The 26,876-nt window shown below is 43.5% G+C and overlaps 1 protein-coding gene across 1 annotated transcript in view; it reads right to left on the bottom strand.

Moving 5' to 3' along the window:
- Positions 1-26,438, bottom strand: part of LOC106593288 (histone-lysine N-methyltransferase SETD2) — a 55,090-nt gene extending 28,652 nt beyond the window's left edge. Inside the window, 12 exon segments of the mRNA XM_045696960.1 lie at positions 140-268; positions 4,645-4,779; positions 6,806-6,956; positions 9,414-9,511; positions 10,565-10,642; positions 10,935-11,058; positions 11,602-11,730; positions 16,395-16,526; positions 16,706-21,105; positions 21,331-21,352; positions 24,092-24,213; positions 25,868-26,438. Of these exon segments, the coding sequence (XP_045552916.1) occupies positions 140-268; positions 4,645-4,779; positions 6,806-6,956; positions 9,414-9,511; positions 10,565-10,642; positions 10,935-11,058; positions 11,602-11,730; positions 16,395-16,526; positions 16,706-21,105; positions 21,331-21,352; positions 24,092-24,120 (5,427 nt within the window). The 5' untranslated portion in view covers positions 24,121-24,213; positions 25,868-26,438.
- Positions 26,439-26,876: the final 438 nt, after the last annotated feature.

The raw sequence follows: 26,876 nt of genomic DNA, 5'->3' as shown, positions 1-26,876 counted from the left end.
TATAACAATCTGAATTGGTTTATTCTAAAGTGCATTCTCATATAGATTCAGTGATCATATTTGTCATGATCACAAGTGTGAGGGATGAGCAACCAACGTTAAATATATATTTTGGACCCAGAACGGATTTAATTGTCACCTGAAACTGCAGTTTGATGTTGTTGACACTGTTGCCCTTGGCTTCAGAGAGCTCCACCATGAAGATCCACAGTAGAGACAGACCGTGATGGTCCAGGAACTGCTTCAGACAGGATGGGCTCTGGGTATCCTGTTCATACAAAACCACCAAGTCAACATTATGGTAGAGAAACCCTTCTCCTGAGACAAATAATAATCCTAACACCCTCCACATAATAACACAGTACACAGACATCCCCAATACACCCTCCACATAATAACACAGTACAGTCATCCCCAATACACAAACAATACACCCTCCACATAATAACACAGTACAGTCATCCCCAATACAATACACCCTCCACATAATAACACAGTACACAGACACCCCCAATACACCCTCCACATAATAACACAGTACACAGACATCCCCAATACAATACACCCTCCACATAATAACACAGTACACAGACATCCCCAATACAATACACCCAGCACATAATAACACAGTACACAGACATCCCCAATACACCCTCCACATAATAACACAGTACAGTCATCCCCAATACAATACACCCTCCACATAATAACACAGTACACAGACATCCCCAATACAATACACCCAGCACATAATAACACAGTACACAGACATCCCCAATACACCCTCCACATAATAACACAGTACAGTCATCCCCAATACAATACACCCTCCACATAATAACACAGTACACAGACACCCCCAATACAATACACCCTCCACATAATAACACAGTACACAGACACCCCCAATACACCCTCCACATAATAACACAGTACACAGACAACCCCAATACAATACACCCTCCACATAATAACACAGTACAGTCATCCCCAATACAATACACCCAGCACATAATAACACAGTACAGACATCCCCAATACAATACACCCTCCACATAATAACACAGTACAGACATCACCAATACAATACACCCTCCACATAATACACAGTACACAGACACCCCCAATACAATACACCCTCCACATAATAACAGTACACAGACATCCCCAATACAATACACCCAGCACATAATATAACAACATACACGTGTGACAAACTGATTGACTGATTCAGAGGGATACAAAAATAAAACAAGCAACTGTATACCTTTAACTGAAATAAAATGTGTGTCCCAAATGGCCTATAAATATCTATCTATAAATATAGTGCACTATAAATGACCAGGGCCTATAAATATCTATCTATAAATATAGTGCACTATAAATGACCAGGGCCTATGAATATATATATAAATATAGTGCACTATAAATGACCAGGGCCTATGAATATATATAGAAATATAGTGCACTATAAATGACCAGGGCCTATGAATATGTATATAAATATAGTGCACTATAAATGAGCAGGGCCTATGAATATATATATATAAATATAGTGCACTATAAATGACCAGGGCCATGCATGCATATATATATATATATATGCATAACACTATAAATACTCTATAAATACTCACCATACAGCTCTCCTTCCGTGGCCTCCAACTGCTCTTAAATACAAGTAAAACTAAATGCATGCTCTTCAACCAATCGCTGCCTGCACCTGCCCACCTGTCCAGCATCACTACTCTGGACGGTTCTGACTTAGAATATGTGGACAACTACAAATACCTAGGTGTCTGGTTAGACTGTAAACTCTCCTTCCAGACTCACATCAAACATCTCCAATCCAAAGTTAAATCTAGAATTGGCTTCCTATTTCACAACAAAGCATCCTTCACTCATGTTGCCAAACACCCTTGTAAAACTGACAATCTTACCGATCCTCGACTTTGGCGATGTCATTTACAAAATAGCCTCCAACACCCTACTCAATAAATTGGATGCAGTCTATCACAGTGCCATTCGTTTCGTCACCAAAGCCCCATATACTACCCACCACTGCGACCTGTACGCTCTCGTTGGCTGGCCCTCGCTTCATACTCGTCACCAAACCCACTGGCTCCAGGTCATCTACAAGACCCTGCTAGGTAAAGTCCCCCCTTATCTCAGCTCGCTGGTCACCATAGCAGCACCCACCTGTAGCATGCGCTCCAGCAGGTATATCTCACTGGTCACCCCTAAAGCCAATTCCTCCTTTGGCCGCCTCTCCTTCCAATTCTCTGCTGCCAATGACTGGAACGAACTACAAAAATCTCTGAAACTGGAAACACTTATCTCCCTCACTAGCTTTAAGCACCAGCTGTCAGAGCAGCTCACAGATCACTGCACCTGTACATAGCCCATCTATAATTTAGCCCAAACAACTACCTCTTCCCCTACTGTATTTATTTATTTTGCTCCTTTGCACCCCAGTATTTCTACTTTGCACACTCATCTACTGTCAAATCGACAAATCTAATCAGTGTTTTACTTGCTATATTGTATTTACTTCGCCACCATGGCCTATTTATTGCCTTTACCTCCCTTATCTCACCTCATTTGCTCACATTGTATATAGACTTATTTTTCTACTGTATTATTGACTGTATGTTTGTTTTACTCAATGTGTAACTCTGTGTTGTTATATGTGTCGAACTGCTTTGCTTTATCTTGGCCAGGTCGCAGTTGTAAATGAGAACTTGTTCTCAACTTGCCTACCTGGTTAAATAAAGGTGAAATAAAAAATTTAATAAAATGACCAGGGCCTATGAATATATATACACTGCTCAAAAAAATAAAGGGAAGACTTAAACAACAATGTAACTCCAAGTCAATCACACTTCTGTGAAATCAAACTGTCCACTTAGGAAGCAACACTGATTGACAATAAATGTCACATGCTGTTGTGCAAATGGAATAGACAACAGGTGGAAATTATAGGCAATTAGCAAGAAACCCCCAATAAAGGAGTGGTTCTGCAGGTGGTAACCACAGACCACTTCTCAGTTCCTATGCTTCCTGGCTGATGTTTTGGTCACTTTTGAATGCTGGCGGTGCTTTCACTCTAGTGGTAGCATGAGACGGAGTCTACAACCCACACAAGTGCCAGGATGGCACATCAATGCGAGCTGTGGCAAGAAGGTTTGCTGTGTCTGTCAGCGTAGTGTCCAGAGCATGGAGGCGCTACCAGGAGACAGGCTAGTACATCAGGAGACGTGGAGGAGGCCGTAGGAGTGCAACAACCCAGCAGCAGGACCGCTACCTCCGCCTTTGTGCAAGGAGGAGCAGGAGGAGCACTGCCAGAGCCCTGCAAAATGACCTCCAGCAGGCCACAAATGTGCATGTGTCTGCTCAAACGGTCAGAAACAGACTCCATGAGGGTGGTATGAGGGCCCGACGTCCACAGGTGGGGGTTGTCCTTACAGCCCAACACCGTGCAGGACGTTTGGCATTTGCCAGAGATCACCAAGATTGGCAAATTCGCCACTGGCGCCCTGTGCTCTTCACAGATGAAAGCAGGTTCATACTGAGCACGTGACAGACGTGACAGAGTCTGGAGACGCCGTGGAGAACGTTCTGCTGCCTGCAACATCCTCCAGCATGACCGGTTTGGCGGTGGGTCAGTCATGGTGTGGGGTGGCATTTCTTTGGGGGGCCGCACAGCCCTCCATGTGCTCGCCAGAGGTAGCCTGACTGCCATTAGGTACCGATATGAGATCCTCAGACCCCTTGTGAGACCATATGCTGGTGCGGTTGGCCCTGGGTTCCTCCTAATGCAAGACAATGCTAGATCTCATGTGGCTGGAGTGTGTCAGCAGTTCCTGCAAGAGGAAGGCATTGATGCTATGGCCTGGCCCGCCCGTTCCCCAGACCTGAATCCAATTGAGCACATCTGGGACATCATGTCTCGCTCCATCCACCAACGCCACGTTGCACCACAGACTGTCCAGGAGTTGGCGGATGCTTTAGTCCAGGTCTGGGAGGAGATCCCTCAGGAGACCATCCGCCACCTCATCAGGAGCATGCCCAGGTGTTGTAGGGAGGTCATACAGGCACGTGGAGGCCACACACACTACTGAGCCTCATTTTGACTTGTTTTAAGGACATTACATCAAAGTTGGATCAGCCTGTAGTGTGGTTTTCCACTTTAATTTTGAGTGTGACTCCAAATCCAGACCGCCATGGGTTGATAAATTGGATTTCCATTGATTATTTTTGTGTGATTTTGTTGTCAGCACATTCAACTATGTAAAGAAAAAAGTATTTAATAAGATTATTTCATTCATTCAGATCTAGGATGTGTTATTTTAGTGTATATAAATATAGTGCACTATAAATGACCAGGGCCTATGAATATATATAGAAATATAGTGACTATAAATGACCAGGGCCTATGAATATATATAGAAATATAGTGCACTATAAATGACCAGGGCCTATGAATATGTATATAAATATAGTGCACTATAAATGACCAGGGCCTATGAATATATATAGAAATATAGTGCACTATAAATGAGCAGGGCCTATGAATATATATATAAATATAGTGCACTATAAATGAAATATGGTGTAAATTGGTGGTGGCTCAGGTGTGCTTACTTGGATAAGTTTGAGGCAGATGAGTTTCTGCTCCATGGTCTCCACTCTGACCATCAGCCTGCAGAGAGACACCACCTCCTTCTCATCGTACAGACCCTCCCCGTTCTCCAGCAGAGCCTCTAGTTCCTCGTCCACCTGGAGACACAGCAGGCCAGCATTAACACACTGGCCAGTAACAGGCCAGCATTAACACACTGGCCAGTAACAGGCCAGCATTAACACACTGGCCAGTAACAGGCCAGCATTAACACACTGGCCAGTAACAGGCCAGCATTAACACACTGGCCAGTAACAGGCCAGCATTAACACACTGGCCAGTAACAGGCCAGCATTAACACACTGGCCAGTAACAGGCCAGCATTAACACACTGGCCAGTAACAGACCAGCATTAACACACTGGCCAGTAACAGGCCAGCATTTACACACTGGCCAGTAACAGGCCAGCATTAACACACTCACCAGTAACAGGCCAGCATTGACACACTCACCAGTAACAGGCCAGCATTGACACACTCACCAGTAACAGACCAGCATTAACACACTGACCAGTAACAGACCAGCATTAACACACTGACCAGTAACAGACCAGCATTAACACACTGACCAGTAACAGACCAGCATTAACACACTCACCAGTAACAGACCAGCATTAACACACTCACCAGTAACAGACCAGCATTAACACTCAGCATCAGCAGTAACAAACAGTTTTTTAGCTACTACACTTGTAGCTTTTGCCAGCATGAGCCACTTTCTCAAGTGTTCTCTGGCCTGAATCGCGCCAAATTCTTGAAAATAGGACAGCGTAGCGAATTTTTACGATGAGCTGCTTGAGCCTCCTATGCCAAGGTTTCATTGAACATGAATGGGAGAGTCTTACGCTCTGCAGAAGTTACTGTAGCTCTATAAAGACCCCAGATTATCTATTCAACATACTGAACACAGACCCCAGAACTGTGACAAAACGACTTCTCTGCAAAACTGAGACAAGCAGCTTTCATGGTGATGCGGATTGGGGGGGGGCTAAAATAGCCAGTCCTTTTGTGTTCAGTAGCAGTGATATTTATGGAAGGAGAAGACACTGGAGCTCTCAGAACAATTAGCCTAAAGCTAGTACAAACCTGACCCATATCTGCCTCTCTAGACCATGTCAGCATCTCTAATGGCACCCTGTTCCATATATAGTGCACTACTTTTGACCAGAGCTCTATGGGACACAGGCCATCACTGCTGGGGGTTTCAGCAGATCATCCGATCAGAGTTATGTCATAGCTACATGCCACTGTAGTTCATCTATTGGCCAGAACATTTGCATTTAAATGCCTGAGTTTAAAGATGAACTCATTGGCACGTCATCAGACTATGCTGAATTCATCTACCAGTTACAAATTGGACTATTATGGGTCAACAGCTAAAATGTTAAAATGTGTGGAATCCTAACTACCAGGGTAAAACATAAACCTACATCGCAGGGGGGAAGAGAACAGATTGTAACTTCTACAGTTGTATTTCAAATGAGTTTAATTATATATTTCCACCCTATGAGGTTGGAATATTACTGTGAAATGATGATAATGCCATTTTAGTGTAATGGCTGTTTGAAAAGGCCACCTGAAGTTTCAGCCCAGCTTGGTGGGTTAATGTTTTGTCCTCCCTGGTGACACCAGGCGGTGACACCAGGCGGTGACACCAGGCGGTAAATGAGTTAACTGATGAATAAGAAAGAGTTCCAAACGTCTCCTCTCCACTCAGTCCACTCCCAAACAAAACAGTCCTAGCTAAATTCTTGCTGGAGTAATTGCTCTTCGCTAAGAAGCTATTGTTTGTTTTTCACCATTTTAATTGAAAACAATCACAGTAAGGTATTTAATTGTTACCTCAGAAATGATTTGATATTGAGATAACAACAGCTGCATTGGACTTTTAAATATTCACTATGGTTGATAGTGACATTAACTCCATAACAGGTCACTTCCCCAACACCTTTTCAAGTGACGGCTGTTCAGACAGCCAGTCCTAGGTTTGCAAAATGTTGATCACTTCTTTGTTGGAAGATTCCCCAGATGTCCTACTTATTCCAGGAATCTTCCAAAACAGCATTTATGGAAAACCTGGGACTCTTGGGGGAGTGCCATTACCAAACCTGACCTACACACTCACCGTAGTGAGTGCATTGCTCACGGAGGTGTCCTTCTTGCGAGGGCGCTCTTTCTTCATCTTCCCTGCCGCTGCTCTTACACTGACCCGGTTCTCCCCGCCCAGGAAGCCTCGGCAGCTGGGAGCCCCACAGAAGCACTTCTGGGCCTCTTTCCTGGTGTGTACAGAGGAGAAGGAGTAAAACACTACACCATAGCTATACGGTCAGTCAAGAGAGAAACAGGGGCTTAATAATGTATTGTTATGTTTTCAATGACTACAACAGCAGGGTGACATATTAGAACAGACAGTCAAACATTGATATGTTACAACAGACATTTAAAGTACAAAGAGAGAAGCTGCGTCCTAAATGGCATCCTATGGGCCTTGGTCAAAAATTGTGCACTAAAAAGGGAATAGGGTGCCATTTGGGAAAAAGGTAGAGAGACACTAACCCATACCTCTGGAACTGGTAATCGAAGGGAGAGAGACACTAACCCATATCTCTGGAACTGGTAATCGAAGGGAGAGAGACACTAACCCATATCTCTGGAACTGGTAATCGAAGGGAGAGAGACACTAACCCATACCTCTGGAACTGGTAATCGAAGGGAGAGAGACACTAACCCATACCTCTGGAACTGGTAATCGAAGGGAGAGAGACACTAACCCATACCTCTGGAACTGGTAATCGAAGGGAGAGAGACACTAACCCATACCTCTGGAACTGGTAATCGAAGGGAGAGAGACACTAACCCATACCTCTGGAACTGGTAATCGAAGGGAGAGAGACACTAACCCATACCTCTGGAACTGGTAATCGAAGGGAGAGAGACACTAACCCATACCTCTGGAACTGGTAATCGAAGGGAGAGAGATACTAACCCATACCTCTGGAACTGGTAATCGAAGGGAGAGAGATACTAACCCATACCTCTGGAACTGGTAATCGAAGGTAGAGAGACACTAACCCATACCTCTGGAACTGGTAATCGAAGGGAGAGAGACACTAACCCATACCTCTGGAACTGGTAATCGAAGGGAGAGACACTAACCCATACCTCTGGAACTGGTAATCGAAGGGAGAGAGATACTAACCCATACCTCTGGAACTGGTAATCGAAGGGAGAGAGATACTAACCCATTACCTCTGGAACTGGTAATCGAAGGGAGAGACACACTAACCCATACCTCTGGAACTGGTAATCGAAGGGAGAGAGACACTAACCCATACCTCTGGAGCTGGTAATCGAAGGGAGAGACACACTAACCCATACCTCTGGAACTGGTAATCGAAGGGAGAGAGACACTAACCCATACCTCTGGAACTGGTAATCGAAGGGAGAGAGACACTAACCCATACCTCTGGAACTGGTAATCGAAGGTAGAGAGACACTAACCCATATCTCTGGAACTGGTAATCGAAGGGAGAGAGACACTAACCCATACCTCTGGAACTGGTAATCGAAGGGAGAGAGACACTAACCCATACCTCTGGAACTGGTAATCGAAGGGAGAGAGACACTAACCCATACCTCTGGAACTGGTAATCGAAGGGAGAGAGACACTAACCCATACCTCTGGAACTGGTAATCGAAGGGAGAGAGATACTAACCCATACCTCTGGAACTGGTAATCGAAGGGAGAGAGACACTAACCCATACCTCTGGAACTGGTAATCGAAGGTAGAGAGACACTAACCCATACCTCTGGAACTGGTAATCGAAGGGAGAGAGACACTAACCCATACCTCTGGAACTGGTAATCGAAGGTAGAGAGACACTAACCCATACCTCTGGAACTGGTAATCGAAGGGAGAGAGATACTAACCCATACCTCTGGAACTGGTAATCGAAGGGAGAGATACTAACCCATACCTCTGGAACTGGTAATCGTAGGGAGAGAGACACTAACCCATACCTCTGGAACTGGTAATCGAAGGTAGAGAGACACTAACCCATACCTCTGGAACTGGTAATCAAAGGGAGAGACACTAACCCATACCTCTGGAACTGGTAATCGAAGGGAGAGACACTAACCCATACCTCTGGAACTGGTAATCGAAGGGAGAGAGATACTAACCCATACCTCTGGAACTGGTAATCGAAGGGAGAGACACTAACCCATACCTCTGGAACTGGTAATCGAAGGGAGAGAGATACTAACCCATACCTCTGGAACTAGTAATCGAAGGGAGAGAGACACTAACCCATACCTCTGGAACTGGTAATCGAAGGAGAGAGACACTAACCCATACCTCTGGAACTGGTAATCGAAGGGAGAGACACTAACCCATACCTCTGGAACTGGTAATCGAAGGGAGAGACACTAACCCATACCTCTGGAACTGGTAATCGAAGGGAGAGAGATACTAACCCATACCTCTGGAACTGGTAATCGAAGGGAGAGAGATACTAACCCATACCTCTGGAACTGGTAATCGAAGGGAGAGACACTAACCCATACCTCTGGAACTGGTAATCGAAGGGAGAGAGACACTAACCCATACCTCTGGAACTGGTAATCAAAGGGAGAGAGATACTAACCCATACCTCTGGAACTGGTAATCGAAGGTAGAGACACACTAACCCATACCTCTGGAACTGGTAATCGAAGGGAGAGAGATACTAACCCATATCTCTGGAACTGGTAATCGAAGGTAAGCTCTGTACCAGCTGTGACGGTCTTGGAGGTGAAGAACCCAACTCTCAGCTGGCCGTTCACAGTCCACTGAAATACAGAAACCAAGAAAGAAACATTAGCGAGGTCAGGATAAAACAAACTTGGTTTTTGACTTTGCTGATAAATAGTTTGTTGAGGGAAAGTGTACTTGTCATGACCGTGATGTGTTGTCTCATCTAGCTATCTCAAGATGAATGCACTAATTGTAAATCGCTCTGGATAAGAACGTCTGATAAATGACTAAAATGTCAAATGAAATCACAGCCTGAGATACAGCTCACTGGTAAAGTAGCCTCAGTGCTAGTCTGTTTGTGCTAGAATGCAAACTTCTTGTCACTCATTGTCATGTTTGGCTTGACAACGGCAGCAATGGAGCTGGCAAGAGTACACACACGGTACCAGCCTAAAAGTAGAGCGAAGTACAGGCAAATATGGTTCTGAACCAAGACAAGTGAATGAAATGTATTTACATTTTAAAATGAACTGTCCAGTGAAATTCTCACTTTTAAATGCTCATAATATGTTAACTCAAATGCGCAAAGAAATGTTGTTGACTTGACCTATACTTGTATGTGGCCGAAGCATCAATTAGAGAGAAATAAACCCCACCTCAAACATATAAATCAAACAGACGGTTTCAAAAATGCTTGCTATTTCCTCATATAGAGGATAAGGTCATGTTTTTAGCCGAGACGGCTAACTGGCTGAGCTGGCCAGTCAGCCGTTACTTGTCTATAAAAATATTCATGACCGGTATAAGTCCACAACATAAAAAAAACTAAAGAAAAGCTGCTTTAACAGTTTTCTTCCAAAAAATTATCATGAACTATTTCACTAATATTATAATGAATTATAGATCCCATTTCATAGAAATCTGGAAACACTGGACAGATACCAGGTAGCCTAGTGGTTAGAGCGCTGGGCCAGTAACCGAAAGGTTGCTAGATCGAATTCCCGAGCTGACAAGGTAAAAATCTGTCGTTCTGCCCCTGAACAAGGCAGTTAACCCAGTGTTCCTCATTGTAAATAAGAATTTGTTCTTAACTGACTTGCCTAGTTAAATAAAAAATAAATACCAAAAGGGGCCCCTGGGCTACATACCTTCTGGGTCTCACAGTTGGGCTCACAGCTGTGGTTCATAAAGCGAGAGCAGTTCCCCTTCAGTGTGGCATCTATGATCTGAGAAGACACAGAGGAAAGGAGTTTCAGGTAACCTTTCACATTACCTGTCAGTTGTAAACAATACAACACTCTGGGTGCATCCCAAAATGGCACCCTATATAGCCTAGATAAGCCACTACTTTTGACCAGAGCCAAATCAGGGTGTCATTTGGGATGCACACCTAAACTTGTTGGGGTCTGGTCTGGCAGTGCACTTTATAGGGAATAGGGAGCCATGTCGGACGCAGCCTATACTTGTTCCCGTTTCAGGAGTTCAGTGGACTACATGTCAACGTTCCAGTGGTCTCACCTCGTTATTCTTCAAGGCCATGAAATAGTAGTGGATGTTCTTCATGCTAGCGTATTTTTTCACCCGTGTCTTGAACTCCTTGTGGTCCAACACCTCTCCGCAGTATTCCAGCACAAAAGTGTTTCTGAAATGTTATCAAAATGGTGGAAAAACATTAGCATGACTCCTTTGTGTACAGCTTTTAGGGCAATGGCCAGGGTTCCATCTCATTTTGTCTTTACGCAATTCCTCGCATCCTATCGCCACACATCCTTCTCAACCGTATTGGAGAAGGTCCAAGGGGTTTCTCTCAGACCTTCCTCTCCAATGTGTGTTGAGGAGGCGAGGAGATAGGATGTGAGGAATCAAGGTTACGATCTATTGAGAACGAGCCCTGGGTGCTAGTTATAACATTTTTTTACCATGAATCAAGGAGTACAGGGTTCCTGGGTGGCGCAGCGGTCTAAGGCACTGTATCTCAGTGCAAGAGGCGTAACTACAGTCCCTGGTTTGAATCCAGGCTGTATCACATTGGGAGTCCAATAGGGCAGCGCACAATTGGCCCAGCGTCGTCCAGGTTTGGCCGGGGTAGACCGTCATTGTAAATAAGAATTTGTTCTTAACCGACTTGCCTAGTTAAATAAAAGGTTACATTTCAAAATAAAAAAATCCGATCTAAGAGCCTTACGGTATCAGGTCCCTGGCCGCCCTCAGTCCCCAGCCCTTATCTTCAGTCAGGATGACCTCAAAATCTGCATGCTGTTTCATCTGGAAGCGCCGGTTGGAGCAGTAGCCTTCATTCAGGCAGCGTGATGAGCTGCAAAGACAGGGACATTACATTTGTTTTTATTTTGGCCATTTAGCAGACGCTCTTCTACAGAGCGACTTACAGTCAGTGCATTCGACTAGATTAAATAAGGCAACCACATATCAGTCATTGCAAATCTCCCTGTTTGAAGATGAACTGGTAAAGGACCAATGATGTAAAACTATACTATAGTGCATTCGGAAAGTATTCAGACCCCTTGACTTTTTCTACATTGTTACATTACAGCCATATTATAAAATTGATTAAAATGTCCCCCCCCCCTCATCCATCTACACACAATACCCCATAATGACAAAACAAAAACAGGTTAAAATATTTTTACAATTTTATTAAAAATAAAACTGAAATATCACATAAGTAAATCAGACCCTTTAAGTAGTACTTTGTTGAAGCACCTTTGGCAGCGATTACAGCCTTGAGTCTTCTTGGGTATGACGCTACAAGCTTGGCACACCTGTATTTGGAGAGTTTCTCCCATTCTTCTCTGCAGATCCTCTCATGCTCTCAAGTTGGACGGGGAGCGTTGCTGCACAGCTATTTTTCAGGTCTCTCCAGAGATGTTCGATGGGGTTCAAGTCCGGGCTCTGGCTGGGCCACTCAAGGACATTCAGAGACTTGTCCCGAAGGCACTCCTGCGTTGTCTTGGTGTACCGTCACCCCAGTCGGAGGTCCCGACTAGGTTTTCATCAAGGATCTCTGTACTTTGCTCCGTTCATCTTTCCCTTGATCCTGACTTGTCTCCCAGTCTCTGCCGCTGAAAACATCCCCAAAGCATGATGCTGCCACCTCCAGACGTGATGCTTGGCAAAGAGTTCAATCTTGGTTTCATCATACCAGAGAATCTTGTTTCTCATGGTCTGAGAGTCCTTTAGGTGCCTTTTGGCAAACTCCAAGCGGGCTGTCGTGTGCCTTTTACTGAGGAGTGGATTCCGTCTGGCCAGTCTGCCATAAAGGGCTGATTGGTGGAGTGCTGCAGAGATGGCTGTCCTTCTGGAAGGTTCTCCCATCTCCACAGAGGAACTCTGGAGCTCTGTCAGAGTGACCATCGGGTTCTTGGTCACCTCACCCAATTGCTCAGTTTGGCCAGGCGGTCAGCTCTAGGAAGAGTCTTGGTGGTTCTAAACTTCTTCCATTTAAGAATGATGGAGGCCAATTTGTTCTTGGGGACCTTCAATGCTGCAGACATTTTTTTGTACCCTTCCCCAGATCTGTGCTTCGACAATGCTGTCTCGGAGCTCTACGGGGAATTCCTTCAACCTCATGGCTTGGTTTTTGCTCTGGCATGCACTGTCAACTGTGGGACCTTATCTGTGCCCCTGAACAAGGCAGTTAACCCACTGTTCCTAGGCCGTCATTGAAAATAAGAATTTGTTCTTAACTGACTTGCCTAGTTAAAAAAAAAAAAAAAAAAATAGACAGGTATGTTCCTTTCCAAATCATGTCCAAATCAATTGAATTTACCACAGGTGGACTTGTTTTCCATGAAAACAAACATTAAATGAGTTGCAAAATAAATAGGAAATAGTCAAGACGTTAACAAGGTTATAAATAATAATTTTTTAAATAATTGTGTCCTTCAAACTTTGCTTCATCAAAGAATCCTCCATTTGCAGCAATTACAGCCTTGCAGACCTTTGGCATTCTAGTAATCTGAAGTTATTTCCCCCCATGCTTCCTGAAGCACCTCCCACAAGTTGGATTGACTTGACGGGCACTTCTTATGTACCATACGGTCAAGCTGCTCCCACAACAACTCAATTGGGTTGAGATCCGGTGACTGTGCTGGCCACTCCATTATAGACAGAATACCAGCTGACTGCTTCTTCCCTAAATAGTTCTTGCATAGTTTGGAGCTGTGCTTTGGGTCATTGTCCTGTTGTAGGAGGAAATTGGCTCCAATTAAGTGTGTCTACAGGGTATGGCATGGCGTTGCAAAATGGAGCGATAGCCTTCCTTCTTCAAGATCCCTTTTACCCTGTACAAATCTCCCACTTTACCACCACCAAAGCACCCCCAGACCATCACATTGCCTCCACCATGCTGACAGATGGGGTCAAGCACTCCTCTAGCAACTTTTCTTTTTTTCTGGGTCTCACAAATGTTCTTCTTTGTGATCCAAACACCTCAAACTTAGATTTGTCTGTCCATAACACTTTTTTCCAATATTCCTCTGTCCAGTGTCTGTTCTTTGCCCATCTTAATCTTTTCTTTTTATTGGCCAGTCTGAGATATGGCTTTTTCTTTGCAACTCTGCCTAGAAGGCCAGCATCCCGGAGTCGCCTCTTCACTGTTGAGACTGGTGTTTTGCGGGTACTATTTAATGAAGCTGCCAGTTGAGAACTTGTGAGGTGTCTGTTTCTCAAACTACACACCCTTCTGTACTTATCCTCTTGCTCAGTTGTGGACTCCCACTCCTCTTTCTATTCTGGTTAGAGCCAGTTTGCGCTGTTCTGTGAAGGGAGTTGTACAGTTGTTTCTTGGCAATTTCTCGCATGGAATAGCCTTCATTTCTCAGAACAAGAATAGCCATTTTGTGCCTGTAATCGAACGCACAAATGCTGATGATCCAGATACTTAACTAGTTTTAAAAAGGCGGCCAGTTTTATTGCTTCTTTAAATCAGCACAAGTTTTCAGCTGTGCTAACATACTTGCAAAAGGGTTTTCTAATGATCAATTAGCCTTTTAAAATTATAAACTTGGATTAGCTAACACAACGTGCCATTGGAACACAGGAGTGATGGTAGCTGATAATGGGCCCCTGTACGCCTATGTAGATATTCAAATGTATTTATTTTTTTATTTTTTAATCTGCCATTTCCAACTACAATAGTCATTTACAACATAAACCATGTCTACACTGTATTTCTGATCAATTTGATGTTATTTTAATTGACAGAAAATGAACGGTACTTCATGTTCTGAATGGTAGTGTACGGTTTTTTATTTTTAATACATTTGCACACCAACAATTTTTTAAAATAAAGTTTGCTTTGTCATTATGGGGTATTGGGTGTAGATTGATGAGGAAATTGTATTATTTAACCCATTTTAGAATAAGGCTGTAACCTAACAAAATGTAGAAAAAGGGAAGGGGTCTGAATACTTTCCGAATGCGCTGTATTCCACATTTTGTGGTGTTACAGCCTGAATTCAAAATGGATTCAAATTGATTTTTTTTCTCTCACCAATCTACACACAATACCCTATAACGACAAAGTGAAAACATGTTTTTAGAAATTCTTGCAAATTTGTGAAAATGAAATACAGAAATATCAAATTTATTCTCACCCCTGAGTCAAGACATGTTAGAATCACCTTTCGCAGCAACTCCAGTTGTGAGTCTTTCTGGGTAAGTCTAGGTGCTTTTCTCACCTGGACAGTAAAATATTTGCACATTATTCTTTTAAAAATTCCTCAAGCTCTGTCAAGTTGGTTGTTGATCATTGCTAGACAGCCATTTTCAAGTTTTGTCATAGATTTTCAAGCCGATTTAAGTCAAAACTAACTCTGCCACTCAGGAACATTCAATGTCGTCATGGTAAGCAACTCCAGTGTATATTTGGCATAGTGTTTTAGGTTATTGTCCTGCTGAAATCTGAATTTGTCTCCCAGTGTCTGTTGGAAAGCAGGTTTTCCTCTAGGATTTTTATCCTAAAAGCTCCCTAGTCCTTGCCAATGACAAGCATACGCATAACATGATGCAGCCACCACCATGCTTGAAAATATGATTAGTGGTACTCAGGGATGTGTTGGATTTGCCCCAAACATAATGCTTTATTCAGCACCAAAATGATTTCTTTGCCACATTTTTTACAGGTTTACTTTAGTGCCTTATTGCAAACAGGATGCATGTTTTGTGCTATTTTTATTCTGTGCAGGCTTCCTTCTTTTCACTCTGCCATTTAGGTTAGTATTGTGGAGTAACTACAATGTTGTTGATCCAGCCTCAGTTATCTCCCATCACGGCCATTAAACTCTAACTGTTTTAAAGTCACCATTGGCCTCATGGTGAAATCCCTGCCCGGTTTCCTTCCTCTCTGGCAACTGTTAGAAAGGATGCCTGCATCTTCATAGTGACTGGGTGTATTGATACACCATACAACGTGTAATTAATACCTTCACCATGCTCAAAGGGATATTCAATGTCTGTTTTTTAAAATGTATTTATAACCATCTACCAATAGGTGCTCTTCTTTGCAAGGCATTGGAAAACCTCCCTGGTCTTTGTGGTTGAATAGGTGTTTGAAATTCACTGCTCGACTGAATTCTGTGTGTGGGGTACAGAGGAGGTAGTAATTCAAAAATCATGTTAAACACTATTATTGCGCACAGAATGAGTCCATGCAATTTATTATGTGACTTGTTAAGCATCTTTTTATTCCTGAATATATTTAGGCTTGCCATAACAAAGGGGTTGAATACGTGTCGAGTCAAAACATTTCAGCTTTTCATTTATTATTCATTTGTACACATAATTCCACTTTGACATTCTGGGGTATTGTGTGTAGGCCAGTGAAATAAAATCTAAATACATTTTAAACACAACAAAATGTGGAAAAAGTCAAGGGGTGTGAATACTTTCTGAAGAAACTGTATTTGATCTGCTTTACAGTTTGGTATTACCAGGGTGATGCAAAGGAGAAGAACTCACCACTCGATCATCAGCAGACGGTTAAGGCAGTCCTCCCCACAAGCCATCATTCCACGAGACCGCTCCTCCCTCGAGAGCATAGAGCACTCACACTGCATTCGCTTGATGTCTCGATGAGACTTGTTCTTCTTCCTGTACAGATCAACAGAAATTCCTCAGTGGTCGTTTCTCTACAGTCAGATACTTATGCTGAAGTCATATGATGATAATCGCTTTTAAATTCTGTACAACTAATTTATAAAATAAAACATTGTTTCGTTGACTTTGCATGCCGACTATTGCAAAAAAACTAAAGTGGAACAAAATCTCACCGTTCAGTCAGATACAGGTTTTCCTCAATCAGGTCAAAGTATGGTGGCATCTTCTTAGACCTTGCCATCTCCCTCCAGTTGCTGGCGTCCCGGAAGTCCCTCAGACTGAGCAAAGGGCGTTGCACTTCAGCCTGACCTGGAATCTCCCGGGATTCTTTGGAGACCTTGTGGATCTCCCTTTCTGCCAGTCGCTCCCTTTTGCTAGCCAGCACAGGTTCTGCCTCGCTGTCCGAATCTGACTCCATTTCTGGCCGCCTTTTCTTGGGAGGACCCCTGCCTCTGTGGGGCCTTGAGTTGTCCTTGTCTCTGGGGGGTTCAACTATGGAAATATTCTCTGGAGTGGCGTTGACAGAGCCTCTGCAGTTGCTGCTTATTTCATGGGCTTGTACGAAGGCTAGCGAGCCTGGAAGCTTGGGACCATTGCATTCCACAGCTAGTCTACTAAAGCCCGCTGGTTTCCCCTCGCTGTCCTCATCGCAGTCATTAGTCAGGGAGTCAGGATGGACTTGACCAACAGGCTCCTGATAATGTGTTGCAGGCACATGGAGGTAGACTGGTCTGCAGGTGGGCTGGGCCGTAGTTGGTAGTTGGGTCCAGTAGGCCCCATTGTTTGTCCTGTACACCTGCCCCAAAGAAGAGTTCCCTGGCTGTTGTGTGTTAGGATGCTGTTGGGATGCCCCATAGCTGCTGTCAGGCTGCTGGTACGTACTGCTGGGCTGCTCCGACTGTGTGAAGTCCCAGCCCAGACTGCTGTTGAAGTCATCAGAGCTAGCAAAGTCTCCATGTTGGTAACGGGAAAGCATCCCGCCACCCTTGCCACTTCCATAATGCTGTGGATGCCCTGTGTCAGACTGCCTGAAGGAGTTCTCAAGGCTGTGGGCAGCAATCTGGCTCACTGTTGCGGCACCAATCTTTGGTCTCTCACGGGCACTGCTATAAGGATCCTTAGAAGGCTGGGCATCGGTGGCGTTGGAGCCCTCGAGCTGGCTGGTGCTATCAACCATGTTGCTCTGTGATTGATATACCATGATGTCATGTGCAGAGAGACTTCCACCAACACAAGGATTACTGGCCTGCCTAGTGCTCTCACACATGGCGGGAAAACCTCTATGTCTCTGCTGAGGGCTTACTCTGCTTGGGATCTCATTCCTGTCCAGGTCACCCTCTTGGCCACTGGCCCTGTTAGCGTATTGTTGACGTCCTGGGCTAGTGCTTGGAGTGCAGGGAGACGCAGGCTTGTCTGTTGTGTCCGAGTGAGTCAGGGTGGAATTCTTTGGTACAACCACCACAGAGTGCATCCGTTTCACGGCAACACCGCAGTCTGAGTCCGACTCTGAATCGTCAGTGTCACTGTCCTCGCTTTGGCCTACACCGTCCTGGCTCGACACTAGTGTCTTCAGCAGTTTGCTCTTGTGAGGGCCATCTTTAGGTTTCTCTTCATTATCATCCCTACCCTGCTCCCTTCTAGCTCTGTCTACATGTGAGGTATTATTTAAAAGTGAGGGATCTCCATCCATTTGGCTGACGTGGGGTTTGATGTCTAAACGGTCACTGCTGGTTTCACAGGTGCCTGGTTGTGCAGTTAGGTTTGCGGAATCTGATTGGTCGTTCCCAAAAGTTATTAGTGCTGAGCTGTGTTCTTGTGTGATAATAATTTCTTGCTTAATCGTCTCGGAATGCAACTCAGCTTCCCATTTCAGTTGACCCTTCGGAGACGGATCTTCCTGGCTGACGTCTTTAGAAAACTCAATTCTCTTGACGGAGATGACCTTTTTCACAGCAGGTTTAGTTTCTTGGGAAGGCAATTTCTGAGGATTATCACTGTCTGAGGTATTTTGTCCAACAATATCCCAACGCGATTTTTTTGTTTTACCTCTGTTTTTCCTTAAACTAGAGTTCTGTTGTTCAGTCTGGTTGGGAAACTGAGGTTCAGGACTGGAGGGTTCAGATTTGAGAGGGACGTTTTTGCAAGACTGCATGTTGATATTCACATTTCTACTAGAACACAATACAGTATTTTCTGGTTTAGTGTTCTGCTTAGGGTGGTCTCTGACAGATACTGTAGATGGTAATGACTTTGACCCAACTGAACCTTGAAAAACAGTCTTATCCTGGCTGGGTATTACTCTGTCATTACTGCAGGAAAAGCTCGAGTTGGTTACATCAACCCACTTCTCAGTGGATTCTATTTGGGGGTCTACACGCTGTGCATCTTTCGTTTGTTCAGAGCAAAGGCTTTTATTAACATTGTCAATGTCCCCTAAGGCAAATTTTTCACAGAATTGGTCTCCACTAGAGCTGTTCGGTAAAGTTGCTGCCGAGTCATTCTGAACCTCAATGCAATGATGGATCTTCTCATTAACTAGATCCAACGCTGGTTCTTGCAATCTGTCAGTTGGATCACAATTTAAAGGTAACGACAGAGTTGTTTTTTGTAAGCCTTTATCTTGGGATGTGATGTCATTCATGTTGCCAACATCCTCCCTCTGGCAAGTATCTGCTACATGGGGATCTGCTCCTGCTTTGTCATTTTTGCTCTGAGGGTGAGCATCAGAAGGGGTTTCATGTGTTTGTATCTTATTGGGACTGTGAAATGTGTCCTTTGATTGTCTATTAGTTTTCACTGATGACATGGAGGCAGACATTTGCTTAGAGTCTGATTTACTGGTGGAAGATGTCCATGCCCCTTCAGAGCCAGAAGAGCGGTCAGAGCCCTGTGACTGAGACTTCCCTTTGTGAGCTACCTCAGATTCACTACAGCTGCTTTTCTGGAGCCTTTTGTCCGATGTTTGAGAGAGGGCATGTGGACTGGAATGAGTGGATCGAACACTGATGTCCGGCTTGTAGTGGGTGTTGGATTTCCTGTGATTAGGTTCTACATCAGTAGAGCACTTTTGGAGGGAACCGGAGTCAACAGTTCTCTTTGAGGCCCTCTCAGACTTAGAAGATTGTGTTATTTTATCTATCTCTGAATCGCGTTCAGATTTCGAGTCTCGCTCAGATTTCGAGTGAGATGAGTATGACTTTGAATCTCTCTGCAAGCTAGAATGGGTGGATGACCTGCTGGAATCACTTGTTCTAGTCCGAGTTCTTCTGTGGTCATCTTCAGAGTCAGAACTGTCGCCGCGGACTCTGCTGCTATCGGTCCGAGAGCGAGAGCTGCCTCTCCTCTCTCTGTACGGAGAACTTCTGTGACCTCCTGACCTCCGCTCAGAGTCGTAATATGACCGATCAGACCGTGATCCTGACCCTCTATCGCTTCTAGATCTCTCAGATCTGGAGCGTGTCTCAGATCTGGAACTTGTCCGGGGACCTCTTGATCTGGACCTTGACCGACTCTTAGTCCTTCTGCGGCCTTTGTCAGAGCGGGATGACCGCGAGGGTGTGTGCTTTGATTCTCGGTCAGAGGTTGACCTTAATTCTCGGTCAGACTTGGAATCTCGGTCAGATTTTGAGTAACTAGAGTTTCTTTCGTCCTTCTCAGAACGTGAATGGTTAGAACTTTTTTCTGTTTCCTCTAATTTGGAGCGAGAAGAGGACATATTTTTTGTATCCTTACTTCTACTTTCCAACTTTGCTGTGGCCTTGGGTTCACCTGACTTGTAGCTAGAAGACGTCTGCACTGAATCAGCATCAGATTCTGAGCCAGGGAGTGTGCTGTCCAACCGGGAACGGATTTGTATGTTTTCTGAGGTGTCTTGCTGCTCTGTTATACTGGAAGTGTTTACATCCACTTTCCCTTTGTGGGAGGAATCAGTCGGTTCCTTGAGACTGAGGTCCAGCTTCACATCAGATACACGAGTGAGTGCATTCTCAGAGGGGCAGTCATTGTCCATGTTCTGAAGATTGTTCTGAGACTGGAGCGTTCGTGTTGGGGTGACAGTTTCAATTTTACCTGAAGATTCCATTAAAACCTGTTGCTCGGAAGGGGGTGGATCCTGTAAGACAACACTGGTTATGGGACTCTCTTCAATAACAGATGCACTGAGAATCTGTTTCTTGAAGTGCATCTTTCCCAAGTCCACTTTAGGTTTGGGGACTGAGGATACTGCCGTCTGAGGTGCAAGGATCTCTGCTACTGGTGTGGGCACCAACAAGGGTGGCTGCATTTGCTCATTTTTGCTTTCCGTATGCTGTCCTGCTCTGTCCTGAGGGAGTGAGGTTGTAGGTGACAGGACAGAGGGGAGCTCAGCAAGAGATTTTTCCTGACTGGGAGGGGCCAGGAATAAGTTCTGCAGCGGTTTCTTTGTCAGAGAGAAGCTGAAAGACACTTTCTGGCGACCCTGATCGTCCAGGTTCACCTTCCTCTTGGTTCCTTTAGGCAGGAGATGGCTGGACAACATCACTCGAGGCGAGAGGCCTTTGAGTATAGCTGCCTTGGTGAGGCCCTCAACCTTGACCTGTACAGGGAACAAAATAAGTAGATGTTACCATGGCTATAATTTGAGGAGAAACTATTACAGTAAACCAAATCATATGACCAATCATTCAGTTTCCCAAAGGTGATTTCTATGTTATTGAAATGGTCAAACTCAAAAAGATCCACCACAACTACACCAGCTATTTGTCCAATACAAAACAGATGAACAAAGACGTATTCATCACACTTTTAATAATAGACTTACCGAGGTATCGCCGCCCTCTTCCCTGAGGTAACATTAGGAGTGCATGGGGGGGGGGGACAAAAAAAACAAATCAATATAAACTATTCATAGACTTATGTTGCAACATCTGAAAATCCCTTCAACGCTTTAGCAATCACACAAAATGTATTATGAAATGTAATGTAAATCGATGTACAATAAGGCAACGGTAAAACATACAAATAAAAACAATTTCATGCAAAGATGTAGAACACACGGCCGCTTGAGGGATAGCCTGGCGGTTGGTGAAAAATGTCCTGTTTAACGCAGGGGGTCTCATCATAGAAACTACATGTCATCGTAGTGTAAAAAAAGGTCTAATTCACATTTATGAGAAAGCAATCAACTCTTTTGTTCTACTAGGAGGACTCAATATTGTCCTGGTTTCCTTTACGGTACAATAAGCTGCTAGGCAACACACTGGGTAACATATTCCTTTAGGATTTGATGTTCTCTTTTTCTCTGTGACCTTCAAAAGTCAGACCATTCTAAAATGACCGTTACCAACATGGGAGGAGCCTTTTCATGTCCACTTTAGTGTCAGTTCCTGTTATTTTAACAAAGGATAAAACAGGATTGTGGTTTCATTCATTTGAATCCTCCTGAAATAGGCCTATCTGCAATACATCATTATAAACATATTGAATTAGCTGTATTTACAAATAGAAAAAAATATATTTTTAAAGTCAGGTTTGAATAGTATTAAAAACAACATTGAGGTCGACAATGTGTAAGGGTGGCAGAATAATCTTACTTGAAAAATAAGCTATCTGACAAAAATAGTGCTGAGCCATGAATCAAAATGTCACTTTTTTTGTTATTAAACAACTAATTGACTGACGTCGGTTCAATTACTTGAATACAATGTAGTTTTTGTGAGCCCAATGCGCCGTTTCTCGAGAGAAATCAAGTCAAGAACTATGTGGGACGCTGGGTTGAAGGGAGTTGTAGTTTTCATTAAGGAAATATTCAACCTAGTTAAGTGCAGAAACGTGGTAATTAACTACAATGACCATAATCTATTGTGGCTGTTCTTTCTGGCTCAGACAGAGACGGATACACTTATGCCTGCTACGTTAGGTAAAATATACAGACTGCATGAGAGAGGAATGTACACAACAACAAGGGATAGAGACAGTTTGCCTTATCTACTTTGAAGAACTAGTAGAAGGATTGTCAGAGAGCTTTGCAGCATACTTAGGCAGGCTAGCTAAATAAGATGACTAAAGACAGTACAGTATGGGGAGTACAGACTCTCTGTACTACAGAGATAACGTTAGATGGCCTGGCCGGCTGCTACTACCTGAGCTGAGCTGATGACTTAACGAATGAAAATAATAAAATAAAAACTAAGTCATATACACAACTGAAATATTGTATTATTTGATAGCAATTTCATGTTTTTCTTCTGACGTCTACTCAATGTGGGCCTGTCAGAGACAATGGAAAATGTTCAATGCTTTGGCAATTGAATATTCACTATTTCCATTCCAATGGAATTTCGATTGAAAAGCTCCTTATTTCATAATGCATTTAATGTAAAAAAAACAAACAAAAAACAACATGATTATTTTTTAATAATCGAAACGACCTCAAAAAAGCACTAGTCGCTCAGGACAAAGACAAAAGCAACCTTACCGCATCAGGTGAACCCTGCCATCGTCTCTCAAGGACAAAAGATAAAGAGTCATGGAATCTTTGCACTCAGGTTGTGCACCTTTTGTCTGTTAATATTCTGTGAGGTTGACTGCTGCCATGGTGACCAAGACTTCTGAGTCCACACCAGGTTGGTTGAGCAAACAAACTGGGCAGACAGAGGCTGAAGCTTGAGTACACACTAACATCTATAGGACAGGGGCACCTGACATACTAGCCCATATCTGACGTAACCTCCCATTGTATGCAGAGAGATTAACCCCGGGAAGAGGGGTCCCCGAAAAGTCAGATCCGCAGCCACTTTAAAAAAAAAAATGTTTTATCTAGCTAGCCCTTTTACAAGCTAGGTGTCGTTTTTACTAGGGTCCAATTACCACTGCTTTGACCTCGCTCACATTGAGTAATGAAATTCAGCAACTTTTCTCAAATAAGAAAGTTATGATGGGCACAAAGCACTGACAGAATGGGATCAAAGTATACAGTAAACAACTACATCAACCTACACGAGGCAGTTGCTTTTCAAACAGACGCCTTCCCTAAAGCAGCACTGATAGTCTTCAGAACTGGAGCACTGGGATGAGATCAACATTCCAGAATTCAACACACCATGAATGATGTCATGGCTATTCATTGGATACACCAATGGACCAAAAGACCAATAGGAGGGGAGGTGGGTGTCTTTTTAGATCCAAATGAAGTTGTTTAGGGGTGTAGTCTACTTTGCATGCATACATACATTCCATTGCCCACCATTGAGGGTGACAATCTCCAAGTCCAGTGTTTCCCAACACCAGTCCTTGATTACCCCCAACAGCACACATGTTTGTTGTAGCCCCTGACAAACACACCTTATTCAACTCATTGAGGGCTTGATGATTGGTTGAATCGGGTGTGTTTGTCCAGAGCTACCACAAACATGTGTACAGTTGGTAGTACTCAAGGACTGAAGTTGAGAAACACTGTCCTAGGCCCTAGTGTCACTTCAGTTAGCTAGCAAAGGGCATCGATTACAGACAGTCTATAGTGCCACTCTGACACTCCATCAAAAGGAAAAAAAGATCCCTGTGTGTGTGTGTATTGGTAGTACCTGATCTCTGAGTTCACCAGAGCATCCATTACACAGTGGTTCTGGCGTTTGTAGCCCAGTAGAAGCTGCTGGCCAAGAATAAACCAGTTCAGAGCAGTGAGCTCTCCAACGTGATGTCACACCTAACAAAATATTAAAACAAATACATTGGGTTACACACCAACAATAAACATACAATACTCAGTCTCAAAAGAATTTAAGCTGATCCCCCAACTCAAATTGGGTAGACAATTGGGGGTTGAGCTGCTACCATCTCTGTTATCTTTAAAACCATAGGTTCAAATCAAAGAACATCTGGCTGCATTTGTTTACCTTATGACCACCACATGTTCAACACTGGAAGTTGCTTGTAACAAAGCTTTGACTAGAAAATGTGCAAACTGTTTTCTGTGCAAATGAACACCAGTTTAAACGTTGACCACAAACTACAGCCATTAGCTATAGCGTATGAATAAACTGTGTATATGTCAACTCTGCAGATGATTATTTTCTGCCTGAAGGGCCCAGCGGCATGCCACAACGCTTACAACACGAGTAAAATAGAAGAATGGTGCCTATGCCAAATGTAGATGTATAAATTATGCCTAAATCCACCAAATGTTTACATGGTGGTTCTAGCTACAATTCTTACTAAATGCCATTAAATAAGAGTATGTATGACATAGACCCGTTTCCTCTGACCGTTGGTCAGAAACGACATGTCTGTTTAACGGCATTATCTATCATTTCAATTTGGCAGAAAGAGGAAGCCATTGCTCGCATTGACATTCATAGTAGTCAGTGGATTGAAAGCAAGTGATTAGCTCATGATAGAGGAGCCGAGTAGCTGCCTTGCGATATAACACCGTAGAGAAAAGAACACAATTCAAAAACATTATTCAGAAATGTTTTGACGCTTCCACTAAATCACATATAGCAAGGTTATCTAGGCTGGCTAGCTACACCAACAGCGAGAAGACAAGGCGACATGACAATCTTTTCATCACACAGCTTGCAAATGTGGGGTAACCGATTAGTTTAATATGTAACGTTAACGTTACACAGATGAGCTCAACAACAGAGCCAACGGCCTCTTCTGTGAACTGGTTCACGTTAAATACATACACAAAAATGCATACACTTGAATGGCATGGAGTTTCTATAATTATACTCCATAAGACCGGGTCTAACATTCTACAACGAGGAGTCGAGGCCTGCAAGTGAGGCCTGTTGTGGTGGGGGGTGACCGAATTGGCTAACTAAATATCCAAGTTAGCACAACTTAGTTAATAACCGAGTAATGTTTGTGTTGTAAACTTAACTGTCTGTTCCCAAAAGTAATTTGCACAACATCTAACTAGCTAGCTTGCAACCAATGCATTGTCCATTACTAAATACATCCAGCAACGTTAGTTAGCTAGCTTGCAACATTGGTGGCTAACAATACTTGGTTGTGTGAAAGATCTGGTCGTGTTAACTAAATTGAAGGCTAGCTGCCGGTGTACATAGGTGGGTTGAGATCATGTCGCATTAACTAAATACAACATGCCACTTTACCATAGTTAGCCATCTACCATGAAACATAGCTATGTGGCAACAAAGGTACTCCAACACTAGTTGTGTAGGAAACTAGACTGGAAAGCTAACTAGCGTAGCGTGCATGGAAACGGTTAAGCTAACGTTAGCTGGTAGCTAACTAGCTTGTAACTAATAACACCTTGGAAGTTGTGTGTATTATAGCAAGCCCAATCAATCATCAACAAAAAAATACCGAAAATAAGCCAGCCAAATACTCACTCTTTCGGGTGCTCTGGGTCATAAAGGTCCCCCATCTTCTAACGTTAACCTTACGCCGATAACAAACAGCTCCGGCTCTCGTCTTGGCTGAAAAACATCAAGCACTGCCGACGTCAAATCCACACGGGGTGTTCGGGTTCGAAATTCTACCTAGCTAGCTAACTGCAAGTACCTAGCCTATTAATCAGAAAAGCGGTGCAAAGTTGTGATTACTACTCGATTTGGTGAGGTATTCTAAAAAAAAAAAAAAAAAAATAGCTAGCTAGTTAAACATGTCATTTCTAGCTAGGTTGCACAATTTTGTTGGCTAACGTTATATTTTCTTTTGACAATGGCTACCTAGCTAAATTGCTAGAAATGCCGTGCTACAACGGCGACTCCTCCCCTCTCGACATTCCATCATGACGATAAAATATAGTTTTTTAAATGTATTTTTAGCTTTCCCACTGTTTCCCACCAACTATCTAGCTTGGTAATAACGTGCAGACTGGCAACGTCCAAGTGTCTGGAACTTCTGCTTGTGGAACGACGCTAACGTTTATCACCTGGCGCTCGGATTGTTTGTAACAAACACCCCACTGTTTGTAGGTAGCCTACGTTCATGTTTAGCTAGCTATGTGTGATACAAGTCTAATGTGATAGATATTCAGTTAGTTACTTGACACCATACAAGCTCAATGTTTATGTAGAGCGTCTGCTAAATGACTAAAATGTAAAATGTAAATGTAGAGAAAAAAAAGGATGTTCCTCGTGATTTGACTAGCTGGGGTTTTGTTTATCGCAGCACAGTTGTGTTAGCTTGATCACAGCAAGACCATACTGATTGATGTCTGCAGTTGTGATTCAGGTTGGCCAGTGTGGAAACCAGCTGGGCTTGGAATGGAGGCTCATTACCAAGTGGTGCAGGCCAGAGCAAGCAGAATGACAGGTGATCAATGTAGAATAAAAGTATCATTGCATGTAGTTTTCAGTACCATAGTGACTGTGCACACTTGAACAATCCCTAAAT

The sequence above is a fragment of the Salmo salar genome, chromosome ssa02 (genome assembly GCF_905237065.1).
Source record: "Salmo salar chromosome ssa02, Ssal_v3.1, whole genome shotgun sequence".
In the NCBI taxonomy this organism is placed as follows: Eukaryota; Metazoa; Chordata; class Actinopteri; order Salmoniformes; family Salmonidae; genus Salmo; species Salmo salar.
This window is presented reverse-complemented; position numbering and strand designations above follow the sequence as displayed.